General features: G+C 35.8%; 1 protein-coding gene across 8 annotated transcripts in view; it reads left to right on the top strand.

Annotated features, from left to right (window-relative positions):
- The window catches only part of RYR2 (ryanodine receptor 2), a 772,754-nt gene that overhangs the window by 338,025 nt on the left and 421,120 nt on the right, over positions 1 to 13,609 (top strand). For all 8 annotated transcript variants that reach the window (NM_001082757.1, XM_089311247.1, XM_089311246.1 and 5 more), the window contains 1 exon segment: positions 12,770 to 12,844. In NM_001082757.1, the coding sequence (NP_001076226.1) occupies positions 12,770 to 12,844 (75 nt within the window).

Here is a 13,609-nt window from a genome sequence, read left to right as displayed (position 1 = left end):
ACTTTAAAGACATGAAGCTGGGCTGCTGCCCTTGCTTACTTGGTAGATCCTCTGCCTGTGGCACCGGCATCCCAAATGGGCATCAGGTTCTAGTCTCGGCTGCTCCTCTTCCAGTCCAGCTCTCTGCTGTGGCCCGGGAGGGCAGTGGATGATGGCCCAAGTGCTTGGGCCCTGCACCCGCATGGGAGATCAGGAGGAAGCACCTGGCTCCTGGCTTTGGATTGGCGTAGCTACGGCTGTGGCGGCCATTTTGGGGGGTGAACCAATGGAAGGAAGACCTTTCTCTCTCTCTGTCTCTCACTGTCTAACTCTATCTGTCAAATACAAAAAAAATTTTAAAAAAGACGTGAAGCAATTAGACATCCATATGCAAAAAGATGAAGCTCAGCCTAAGTCTCATATTTCATAAAAAATCTAATTCAACATGTATCATAAACTTAAATGTAAATCTTGTATTTTTGGGAAAACAAATTTTTAGGAAAAAATTGATCTTTGGGATCATAGTTGAATTTGATACTAAAATCACATTCACTAAAAAAAGTGATGGGTTGGTGCTCATCAAAATTAGAAAATTTTGCTCATTAGAAATCAATTTGAAGTGGTAAAAGAAAAGCAACAGACTAGGAGAAAAATATTTGAAAATCATATCTGACAAAGTACTAATGTCTAAAATACATGAAGAATCCTCAAAGCTCAACATTAAAGTACCAATAATCCAATTAGAAGATGAATGAGACATGAGCAGCTGTTCACACACAGGGGGCTGGTGCTGTGGGGCAGCGGGTTAAAGCCCTAGCCTGAAGCACCGGCATCCCATATGATCGCAGGTTCTAGTCCTGGCTGCTCCTCTTCTGATCCAGCTCTCTGCTATGGCCTGGGATAGCAGTGGAAGATGGCTCAAGTCCTTGGAGCCCCATACCTGCGTGGGAGACCTGGAAAAAGCTCCTGGCTCCTGGCTTTGGATCGGCACAGCTCCAGCTGTTGCAGCCATCTGGGGAGTAAACCAGTGGATGGAAGACCTCTCTTTCTGTCTCTACCTCTCCCTGTAACTCTGTCTTTCAAATAAATAAAATAAATCCTTAAAAAAAAAAAAAATAAGCACACAGAAAGTTGTTCAGCATCACTGTCCGTTATGGAAACTAAGTTAAGACCACCGTGGGTATCTGTCTCTACATACTTACCAGAATGATGGAAACAAAATACCACCAACCAAATGGTTGTAAGGATGTAGAGAAAATGTATCACTCATTTATTGCTTGTAAAATTTACAGCCACACTAGAAAACATTTCAGTACTTTCTTATAAAACCAAACATGCACCAATGAAAACTGTATTCATACAAAAATCTATGCAAAATTCATACAGAAATCTATACATAAATAATCAGGGTAGAATAGCTTTATTTGTAATAGCCAGAACCTGGAATCTATGGAGATAACTTTTGAAAGGTGATTGAATGATTGAACAATCCATAGCAATTGAGCATCCATATTAAGTATTGAACATTCTTAGCTCAAAATACTAGTCAGCAATAAAAAAGGAATGTCTTCCAGAACACATAGTAGCTTGAACCAGTTTTCAGGCATAGTTGATGGAAAATACCAATCCCAAAAGGTCATTTACTCTAGTTCTATTTTTACAGCATTTATGAAATGATAACACTTTAGAAATAGAGGACAAATTAGAGGTTGTCAGGAGTTACAGAAGCAAGAGGGGGAAGTTATTGAGAGAGAGAGAGAGAGATGTAGTTTTAAAAGGACAACATGGGCAATCCTTTTAGTTTAGGGTCTAGCCTGTGATAGTGAAGTCAGGCACTTAGATGATAAAGTGATGTGAGACTTAACTACACAGATTTTTAAATTAATTAATTTGAAAGGCAGTGAGAGAGGGTGTGTGTGTGTGGGAGGGGGAGAGAATCTTCCACACACTGGTTCACTCCCTGAAATTGGCCAAGCCACATCCAGGAGCCCAGAGTTCCATTAGGACTCCCATGTGTTGGCAGAGGCCAAACAATGAGTCACCTGCTGCTGCTTTCCCGTGCGGATTAGCAGGGAGCTGGGTATGAAGTCATGCAGCCAGCACTCAACCAGCACCCTGATATGGGACACTGGCATTTCATGCATCAGCTTAACCATCATGTGTGTCCCCTGTTTTTACTTCATATATAAACAAAATGAGACACAAAGAAGACCAAGGGCTTGCAAAGGTGCATATGAGGAAGTGACATCCTCAAAAAGTTAATCAAATGCAAAAGTGATTTATTGACTTCTTGGGGAGTGGGACAAAACCATGAGCTCACAGCTGTGGTACAAAGGGAGCAGATGCCTATGGCAGTGCTCAAGGGAGGAAAAGCTTTTTCTTGAAGGGGACAGAGATTTCTTCACAGTGTTGACTCATTTGTTGAGAATACATTTTATAATTCTGTACTAAAGTCTACTAATTGAAATTTTATATCCTACAACGTTTTATTATAAATATATGCTGAACTGTCAGGCCATGAAAAGCTGTGAGGATTTGTGCTTTTATTAGTATGCTAATGCTAGTCTTTTCTGGGCCTCAGATTCCGAAGATGAACCACCCTAGCTGTCAAAGTGCCAGCTTTTTACTGAGAAACAAGTGGTTTGACAATTGAGATACCACTTAAATTGTATTTTATAGTCCCCAAATACAAAAATAGACAACTACACTCATTACAATGGACATTATTATAAGTAGTGGAATTGATGATATAATGGGAAGAATTTGTACTTGGAATAATCTTGAAGGGTCCCTTAAGGCAATTTTATGTGGTCAGCTTGAAATACGAGTTTCTTAATGAAATGTGTTATAATGGAGGGTAACATGTTCCGGAGGCATACCTTCAAGCTGGAAGCCTGGAGGTTTTCGGGGTGCTGTTGAACAAGATTATTCTGCCAGTCTCCATGTGTGCATATTTAAAAAAACAATGCTATTTAGTGAGATAACAGTGAGTTTGACTTTTTCTGATTTATGAGGTGGAAGTTTCTTTTTTAAAAAAACTTGGCTAGATATAATATCAATATGCAGTTATTTTAGCATGTTTTTTCTCAGTAGCTGAAGCACTGTATTGGTAAAGTGCAAAAATATTCTTCAGTGAACAGAGTTACATGAGAACTTTTGTATTTTCATATCCATTGACCTCCCTTGAGTTTTGATGTCATTGCGTTCATTTGCATTAAAACTCTCTGTGATCATCAACTCAAAAAGTATCCTTGCTATGTGTCTACTTACTTACTTTGAGAATCTTGTTTCTCTTCTCAACCTTACTATTGGAAAAAGTTCCCAGAAGATAATCATTTAGTTGTATGAATTATTTTTAAATTATTTATTTACCCAAGAGGCAGAGTGACAGAAAAAGAGATACACAGAGATTTTGTTTCTACTGGTTCACTCTTCAAATGCCCATAAAATCCAGGCCTGGGCCAGACTGCAGCCAGGAGCGGGAACTCAATCCAGGTCTCTTATGTGAGTGACAGGGATCCCTGCACTAGAGCTATTACCTGTTGTTTCACAGGATATGCATTAACAGAAACCTGGAATCTGGAGCAGGGCTAGGACTTGAAACCAGGCACTCTGACCTGGGATATTGGGTACCCCACACAGTGTCATCCTGCCATCAGTTGTATGTGTTTAAACATGGTATTACCACTTGGTAAACTTGTTGGTCTTTAAAACAGTTATCTTACTCGACTCTAGAGATACGTAACAAGGAAAAAGGATAATTCTATAGGATACGTGTATTCCTCCAAGTAGACAGATTTCTAAGAAAGTCTGAATACCATTAGTGTCTTTTTTGGTGGACTGAGATTCTTTTTTTTTAAAATATTTAAGGTGAACAAATTTCATATATTTCATATATACAGGTTTAGGAGCATAATGATCCTTCCCATCTCATGATCCCTACCACCCATGCTCCCACCCTCCCTCCTTCCTTTCTTATTCTTTCTTTTAATTTTTAAAATGATGTGCTTTCAGTTTATTTTATAATCATAAACTTAACCCTCCACTAAGTAAAGAATTCAACAAATTGTAAGAAGAAAAAAAAAAAAAACACTGTCCCTCAGTAGTAGACACAGGGGCTCTAAACAATAATCAACTATCAAAATTTTCAATTTCATTCATATACATTATATTGTTATATTCTACTAATTAGCACAGATCAGTGAAAATATAATGATATTTGTGTTTTGGAGACTGGCTTTTTTCTCCGAGTATAATAGGTTCCAAAAGATGCATCTATTTTGTTGCAAAAGCTGAATTTCATTCTGTTTTACAACTTGTTGATATTCCATAATATATAAATATACCACATTTCTTTGTCCCGTCATCAGTTGTAGACATCTGAGTTGATTCCATATCTTAGCTGGTGTGAATTCAGCTTCGGTAAACATGGGGATACAGGTAATTCTTTCATATGATTATTCATTTTGTTTGGGTAAAACCTATGAATGGAATGGCTGGACCATATGGTATGTCTGTTTTCAGATTTCTGAGGAATCTCCATACTGTCTTCCATAATGGCTATACTAGTTTACACCCCCATCATCAGTGGGTTAGAGTACCTTTTTCCCCACATCTTTACCAGCATTTATTGTTTTTTGATTTCTGTAAGACAGCCATTCTGACTGGGATGAGATGAAACTCCATTGTGGTTTTTATTTACATTTCCCCGGTGACTAGTGATCCTGGGCATTTTTCATGTATCTGTTGACCAACCATTTGAATTTCATCTTTTGAAAAATGCCTTTTCAAGTCTTTTATTCATTCTTAACTAGATGTTTGTTTTGTTGTTGTTGAGTTTCTTGGGCTCTTTATAGATTCTGGATATTAATCCTTTATCAATTACATAGTTTGGAAATATTTTCTCCCTTTATGTCAGTTGCCTCTTCACTTTGTTGAATGATTCCTTTGCAGTGTTGAAGCTTCTTAGCTTGATGCAATCCTTTTTTCTATTTTTGCTTTGATTTTCTGTGCTTCTGGAGCCTTTTCAAGAAGTCTTTGTCTGTGTCAATGTCTTACAGAGTTTCCCAAATGTTCTCCTCTAGTAATTTGATGGTGTCTTGTAGATTTAGATCCTTGATCCACTATCAGTTGAGTTTTTGTTTAAGGTGTAAAGTAGGTATCTTGTTTCATACTTCTGTGAATAGAGATCCAATTTTCCCAGCACCATTTGTTAAAGAAACTGTCCTTTCTCCCTGCTTTCTCCAGAGTTTTATTTTAGCTCCTAAACATTATAATTGTCATAGAGATCTTTCACATCCTTAGTTAAATTTATTTCAAAGTATTTAAAATTTATGGTAGCTATTATGAATGGGACTGACCTTTCAAGTTCTTTCTCAGCTATGTCATTGTGTATACTAACTGATTTTTATGTGTTGATTTTATATCCTTCAACTTTACCAAACTCATATCCTATGAGTTCCAATAGTCTCTTAATGGAGTCTTTTGGTTCCCCTATATATAGAATCATGTCATCTGCAAACAAGGATAATTTTAATTCCTCCATTCCAATTTGTAACTCTTTGATTTCTTTTTCTTTCCTAATGGCTCTGGCTCAAACTTCCAGAGCTGTATTGAATTGAAGTGATGGAAGTGGATATCCTTGTCTGGTTCTGGAACTTAGTGGAAAGGCTTCCAACTTTTCCCTATTCAGTATGATGTTGGCTGTGTGTTTGTCATATATTGCCTTGATTGTATTTAGGAATTTATCTTATATACCCAATTTGCTCTTTATCTTGACAGGGTGTTGTATTTTATCAAATGCTTCCTATGAATCTATTGATATAATCATGGTTTTTATTCTTCAGTTTGTTAATGTGATGTATCATATTTATTGATTTGTATATGTTGAACCATCCCGGCATAGCCAGGATAATACCTACTTAGTCTGGGTAAATGACTTTTCTGATGTGTTGTTGGATTCACTTAGCTAGTATTTCATTGAAGATTTGTGCATCTATATTAATAAGTGATATTAGTCTATAGTTCTCTTTTTTATATCTTTTTCTGATTATGAAATTTAGATGATGCTGGTATCATAGGAGTTTGAGAGGATTCTGTTCCTTTTTTTATTTTTAATAGTTTGAGAAGAATTGGAATTAGTTCTTTAATAATATCTGGTAGTATTCAGCAGTGAAGCTATCTGGTCCTGGGCTTTTCTTTGTTCGTAAGGTCTTTGTTAATGATTCAGTCTTCATTTTTGTTATTGGCATGTTTAGGTTTTCTATGTCTTCATGACTCAGTTTTGGTAGATTGTATGTGTCCAGTAACATATCCATTTCTTGTAGATTTTCCAGTTTGTTGTCATTTTTCTGTTTGTAGTAATTCCTCATGATTCTTTTTATTTCTATGATATCCATTGTTACATCTCCATTTTCATCTCTGACTGTATTGGTTTGGGTTTACTCTCTCTTTTTTTGATTAGCTGAGCAAATGATATATACATTTTGTTAATTTTCCCCAAAAAACTAGCTCTTAATTAGCTTTTGGTTTTTTGTTTCATTTTTGCTTTTCTTCTCTAATTATTTCTTTCCTCCTAATTTTGCATTTGGTTTGTTGTTTTTCTAAATTCATGAGATGCATTGATATTTATTTTGTGGCTTTCCAATTTCTAAATGAGTTTGCTAGTTGCTATAAACTTCCCTCTTAACTCTGCTTTTGCTGTATTGCATAAGGTTTGATACATTGTATTGTCATTTTCATTCATTTCCAGAAATGTTTTTTGGTTTCCCATTTGATTTCTTCTGTGATCCACTATTCATTCAGGAGCATGTTGTTCAGGCTCCATATGCTTGCATATTTTCTACGGATTCTCAAGTTCTTAATTTCAAGCTTCATTCTGTTGTGGTCATAAAAGATGCATAGTTGATTTCAATTATTTTTGAATTTGGTAAGACTTGCTTTATGGCCTATTATATGGTCTATTCTAGAGAAAGTTCCACATACTCATGAAAAGAATGTGTATTCTGCAACTGTGTAATGAATTGTTTTGTAGATATCAATTAGGTCCATTTTGTCCATCGTGTAGATGAGCTGTGTTGTTTCTTTGTCAGTTTTCTGTCTAGTTGATCTATCCATTGCTGAAAGTGAGGTGTTGAAGTCCCCCATTACTATTGTATTGGAGTCTATGTCTCCCTTTAGATCCATTAAATTTTTTTAAATAGCCAAGCTCCCTGGCATTGGGTGCATTTAATTTTATTATAGTCACATCCTCCTGTTGAATCGATCTCTTGATCATTACATAATGCCCTTCTTTGTCTCCTTTAACAGTTTTTGTGTTACAGTCTATTTTTTCTGATATTAGGATCGCTATACCTGCTCATTTTTGCTTTCTGTTAGAATGGAATATCTTTTTTGACCCTTCCACTTTCAGTCTGCATGTACCTTTGCTGTTGAGGTCTGTACCTGTAAGCAGTAAATAGATGTGTCTTGTTTTTTAATCTATTCAGCCAATCTGGATCTTTTAATTGGATATTTTAGTCCATTTACATTCAAAGTTATTGATATGTAACAAATTTGTCCTAGCATTTTTCTGTAAATTTTGGATTTCCTTCGTGCTTTTATTAGGAGATTTTCTGCCTTCACATTCTTTCATAATGATAACTGTCATTCTCTGTTTCTTTGTTTGGCACATCCTTAGCAATCATTAGTAAGTCTGGACAAGTGGTGATAAATTATTTCAATTTCTGTTTGTTTTGGATGGTCTTTATTTCACCTTCATTTATAAATGAGAACTTTGCAGAGTATAGTATTCTGGATTGTCAGTTTCTATCTTTCAGGCCTTGGCCTTTATCTTTCTATTCTCTCCTAGCCTGCAGGGTTTATGATGAGAAATTAGCCATTAGTCTAATTGGGGATACTCTGAAAGTAATCTGATGTTTCTCTTGCACATTTTAGAATCTTTTCTTTATGTTTTACTGTTGAAAATTTGACTATAATGTGTCACACTTAAGATGTTTTCTGATCCTATTAGAAGTTCTATGTGCTTTGTGTAGTTGGTTGTCTTTTCTTTCTCCAAAATAGGGAAATTTTATGCTGTTATTTTGCTGAATAGGCCTTCTAATCCATTCTCTTTCTACACATTTAGAAACTCCTAAGACATGTATGTTTGAGCATTTATTAATTTCTCATAAATCTTGAACACTGTTTTCAGTTATTCTATTTTTTCTTTTTTTATGACAGAGATATTTCAAAAGATTTGTCTTCTAGCTTGGAATTTCTTTCTTCTGACTGTATTTCCATTTAACATTTCCACTGTATTTTCCATTTAACATATTAAATTTTTCATTTCTAATATTTTGGTTTTATTTCTTCTCATTATCTCTATCTCATGGCAAAACTTTTCATCCTTATTGTGTGCTGATTCCTTTGTCTCATGAATTTGTTTCTTTGTGTTTCCAAGCAATTTTAGAATCATTCTTTTGAACTCATTTTCAGGTATTTTAGCAATCTCTTTGTCTTTACATTCCAATGTTTAATTGTTTTGTGTTCCTTTTGGCTTCTTGTTTCTTGCATTTATGCATTTATATTTTGGCATTTGTGAAAATACTTTTTGGTTTTCTCCTTTGATGGGTTTTATCTTTGAACTTAGCTTCTGTGACTTAGTATAGTGTCTACTCCTTCAGTGGATATCAGAGGCATTGTCAACAGAATGGAGGGGCCAACTTTCCTATGCACTTTATATTTGGGTATTAGCATTTTAACTAAAAATTCAATTCAAAAATATAAGTTATTAAAGTAAAATGATTAATTCTTCATACGCTGAAGAATAAATAAAAATATATAAATTTGTAATATATAAAAGTCTATATAAACATAATCAAGATGTTAGTATCATAAGGACCATTTATTTTTTAAAAAGATTTATTTATTTGAAAGCCTGAGTTATTGAGAACGTAAAAGAGAAGGGGAAAGAGAGAGCTTCCATCTGCAGGCTGAAGCCAGGAGCTTAGAACTACATCTGGATCTCCCACATGGGTACAGGAACCCAGTGATTTGGGCCATCTTCTACTGCCTTCCCGGTGCATTAGCAGTGAGCTGGATCAGAAGTGGAGCACCTGGGACTTTGAAGTGGTGTTTATATCAGATGCCAGCGCCTCAGGCAGCAGCTTAACCTGCTGTGCCTCAATGCCAGCCCCATATTTTATTTTTAAGGTTAAATTTTCTATTGTTTCCCTTATGTAATTAATCTTAATACTGTTATGTTCATTGTTCAACAACTTTCTTCATGCTCATACAGGTATATTTCTTCATCTATTCATATATGTGGAAGATTTGTGATAATCTATTGTACAGAAAATATCATTTACATGTCTATATCATATTTTTATCTTTTTAAAGATAGTTATTTATTTGAAGGTCAGAATGACAGTGAGAAAGAGAGAGGGAGAGAGACAGAAAGAGAGGTACCTTGTGTTCCCTGATTAACTCCCCAAATGTCCACAATAGCTGGGGCTGCACCTCGCCAAATCCTGGAGTCTGGAACTCCATCCTGGTCTCCTATGTGGGTGGTGGGAACCCAAGCAGTTGGAACAGTCATCTCCCTGCACATTAACAAGAAGCTGAATAAGAAGCACAGATATTGGAATTTGAACCAGACACTCTGATGTGAGATGTGGGCATCCCACCTGGTGACAACTCTGTGCCACAGTACCCACCCTACACATCTTATTTATTTTATGATACGTCATAGAATCCTTCATTCATTTTATTTTCTGTTTTATTCTTTTTTAAAGACTGATTGATTTGACAGGCAGAGCTACCAGGGGTGGGGGATGGAGAGAAATCTATTTTCCATCCACTGGTTCACTACCCAGATGGCAGCAAAGACCAGAGCTGTGCCAAGACAAAGCCAGGAGCCTGGAACTCCATCGGGGTCTCCCAGCTATTGCCTTCCCAGAAGTATCAGCAGGAAGCTGGATTAGAAACAATTGAGTACCTGAGATTCCAATTTGCAATCTGATACATTATGCCAGTGTTGCAAGTGGGGTTAACCTGCTGCTCCACAGTGCAGAGCCCTAATCTTCATTGAAGTGCTTGAACAAATATTTCATTCCTTTGTTTGCACTATTTCTTCTTTACTAATGAAAGAAATGCAGGTTAAAAATTTTCAGTTTAGTTGTGAATCATATGTTTGTTATAAAGTATTCTTTTCATCATTGTTTTCTAGATGGAATATAAATTGGATTCCCTGTTTGACCTATGAATTATTTAGGACAGTTGATTAACTTTTTGTATTTGTTTCTAAATGTTATTGTTTATGATCAAAAACAAAATGACTAACAGTCTTTTCATCTGAAAAAGCTAATGGTGTTTTCAACATGGACAAATACAAGACCTTTATTACAGATTGTTTAAAAATCTGTATCTTTGTGTGTGTGTATATGTGTAGAAATACATGCAATGTATTTATTTTTCTGTGTTTTTCAACATATACACTGATGTTCTGCTTAAACCAGTCTAATATTGTCTCTGTGTAGGAGTTTTAGACGTTTCACAGTGATTCCAATATACAATCAAGAGTAAGAATCACTGCCACAGTACGGTTTTGTCTCATGGTTCTCAAAATATAGACAAGCAATTTATCAGTATTACCTGGGAACATGCCTCACCCCAGGCCCACTCAGTCAGTAACTCTGCTGGTGGGGCCAGCAGTCTGGGTTTAGCAAGCCTTTGGGGCAATTCTGCCTCACTAAAGATTGAGAACCACTGAGCTGTACCTGAGGCTGTACATCAGGGGTGCTGTTTGTCCGCAAGGGGACCTTTAACATTTGGGAGACATTTCCAGTTGTCACAGCTGCCGGGAGGCTACTGCTGATAGTCAGCTGATAAGAGGGCAAGGTTGCTGTAAACATCCTACAGTGCAATGCACAGGAAGCATTCCCCCTCCCCCTGCCACACACACCTGGCAAGGAATTACCTATCCCCAACCACCACCAGGGCTCCTGTGGAACACCTTACCTAGCCATGGTGTCCAAGCTATGGCTCCTCATTATGACAAAATGGAGAGTTTAAAAATTCCAGATCTGTTCAATTGGCCATTGGTGAAAGTTCAACGTAGGATTTTTAAAAGCTGCCCATGTGATTATTATATGCAACCATGATTGAAAATCACTGCAATGAATGCCTGTTCGCTGATATATCTAGACCTTTTAGGTAATTATTGGTGGAGCAGAGTGGTACTGAACCTAGTAATTAATTTTAGCATTAAAAAAGTAGAGAACTAGACATTATGTATCTCCAATTATAACAGGAACTACAAGATAGTTTCTGCAATGAACTTGTCCAAAAATCAAACTATTTAGAGTTACATGTTTAAAACACCACGGGGATGCAGTCACAGAAATCTAGAATGCAAAAAGTACTTTAGGACAAATGGCATCAACTTATATTAGGAAATAAATGGCAAGAATGAAAAAAAGAGAGGAAGAGAAACTGTTCTAGAAAAAAAGGCACTTAAGACACCTAATTAATAAGTGCGTTTTGTTTGGATCTTGATTTAATAAAGCAACTGTGGGACTCAATTGAAATAGACATTTGTGAAATAACGTCAGAAATTTGAGCACTGGGTGTTTTCTAGTATTAAATACAATTTGTTTTAGGGTTGTATATGAAGGGGTTATAAAGGTGATAGTTCAAGCAAAATTGTTCCTGTGTTGATCATTGTGCTTGATGTTGGCTACTTGGGGATTTATTTTAATATTCAACTTTTGTATATATTTGAAAAGGTCTATAATAAAAATAGAATAAGAAGAAGCATCTTAGTAATAGGAAAAGAAGATTAACTTCTTTTTTTCTGGTATCAGAAAACTGTCAAGTCAATGAGAGTTTCCACAATGTTCAAAAAGTATGTTCATGGGATTTGGTAACATGAAGGTCATTTGATGACCTTAGCAAAATCTGTTTCAGCGGAGAAATGGGTCCGGAAGCAAGAATGGAGTGCATTGAGAAGTGGTAGGTAGTGATAGTGAGTCATAAAAGGGAAACAGCAGGCAGGAAATGCTTTTATGTGTTTAAATGCTAAATGGGTCCTAAAGAGAAAGAGAGAGTGAATATTCTGGAAAGAAACAGAACATTTGCATAAACTTCAGTTTCCTTAGAGTAATCTCAAAGCATTGGCAGAGATCAATTTGGATAATGTATAGAGACTCGTATATGGCATATTAATAAACTTTAGTATGAGAATTTAAAAATTTGGTTGCATGTAATATGTATACAAAGAAGTTTCTCTTTCATGGTTTTCTGTTGATTTTTTATATATGTTGTAGAATTAAATTACAGATTACTGTATTGAAGTATTGAGAATTAGTATTCTTATATTTCCTTAATATGTTTTAAATATCTAAAACAGAATTTAGTACTGCAGATAATTACATCTATGTGTTGAAATACTAATATATATTTACTGTGCTTAAACTGGTAACTTCTTTCACAGACGTAAGTTAGAGTTGTGAGGTTAAATCTATTCTCTGGTAGGAAGGAGAGGGAGAGACACAGAGAGATAGAAAATGAATGGGATTAGAGGAAGAAAATGACAGGAAGAGGATAGACTTAAATCAAGTTTTATTTAGGGCAAATTTACGTTGATTACTGTATTGTTATTTTGTGCTATATTGTCTAGTGCCAAAAAGGTATAACTATGTATCCACCAGCTTTCCTATTTGATTTTATCCTTTGAGAATCTTGAAAAATAAGAATCTTAAGAATGAAATATTTTAAGCTCAAAACTGGCCTTTTTTGTTTATTTAAACAGGACTGTTCATTATGAAGGTGGTGCTGTATCTGTTCACGCACGGTCCCTTTGGAGACTAGAGACTCTAAGAGTTGCGTAAGTAGAACTAATAAATATAGCCTACTGCTCCAAGAGTGCAGATCCCTCTCACAAGTGCTCTTGACCTCTCCTTCTATATAAAATGACTGTAAAGACACCCACAGCAAACACACAAGCAACAGAACAAACAGTAAGAGTTTCTCTGCCCTCCTTCCCCCTGCCTACCTTTGTTTTGGTTCACCAGGTGGTAAACCTGAGAAATATGCAGCAATTTTGTACAACTTTTCCACCTCATTTGTCTTTATGACATCATCGTATCCCAGACCATTCATTTCCCGGTGGAAAGCACCACGAGGAAAGAATGATGTAAGGTTTGGCGACAGGACAAGCTGTTTGCGAATTTGTCACACGTTTTAGGTCTGATGGAATTGAGGCTTAACCTTGTGAAGATAAAATGGAACTTTAACATGAAGGATAGGACAAGAGTCACTAATGGTAGTCACTATTTTTACAAATAATTAGATAGCTGAATAAGAAATCTAGATTCTAATATATATTCTAATATATAATGAATATATATGTATATTCATTATATTAAGACTTTATACATAGTGCTGTGTATACTGTGTACATTTATAATTTTTGGGAGTGAATTACCAAAAACTGCAGAGATTGCCTTTTAATTCCTTTAATGAGATGCAGTATTGATGGTCAAAGTACTGTTTTGAACCATTTTAAACAATTAAATTATCTATCAGCTTTTTTTTTTTTTTTTTAGTAATTGGAAGATTTAGGTCTTTGTCTAAAAAGCAGTGAAGCTTC

The sequence above is a fragment of the Oryctolagus cuniculus genome, chromosome 13, assembly GCF_051225735.1.
Source record: "Oryctolagus cuniculus isolate XC-2025 breed Fujian yellow rabbit chromosome 13, ASM5122573v1, whole genome shotgun sequence".
In the NCBI taxonomy this organism is placed as follows: domain Eukaryota; kingdom Metazoa; phylum Chordata; class Mammalia; order Lagomorpha; family Leporidae; genus Oryctolagus; species Oryctolagus cuniculus.
The sequence above is the reverse complement of the archived record's forward strand: the minus strand, read 5'-3'. Positions and strand labels throughout refer to the sequence as shown.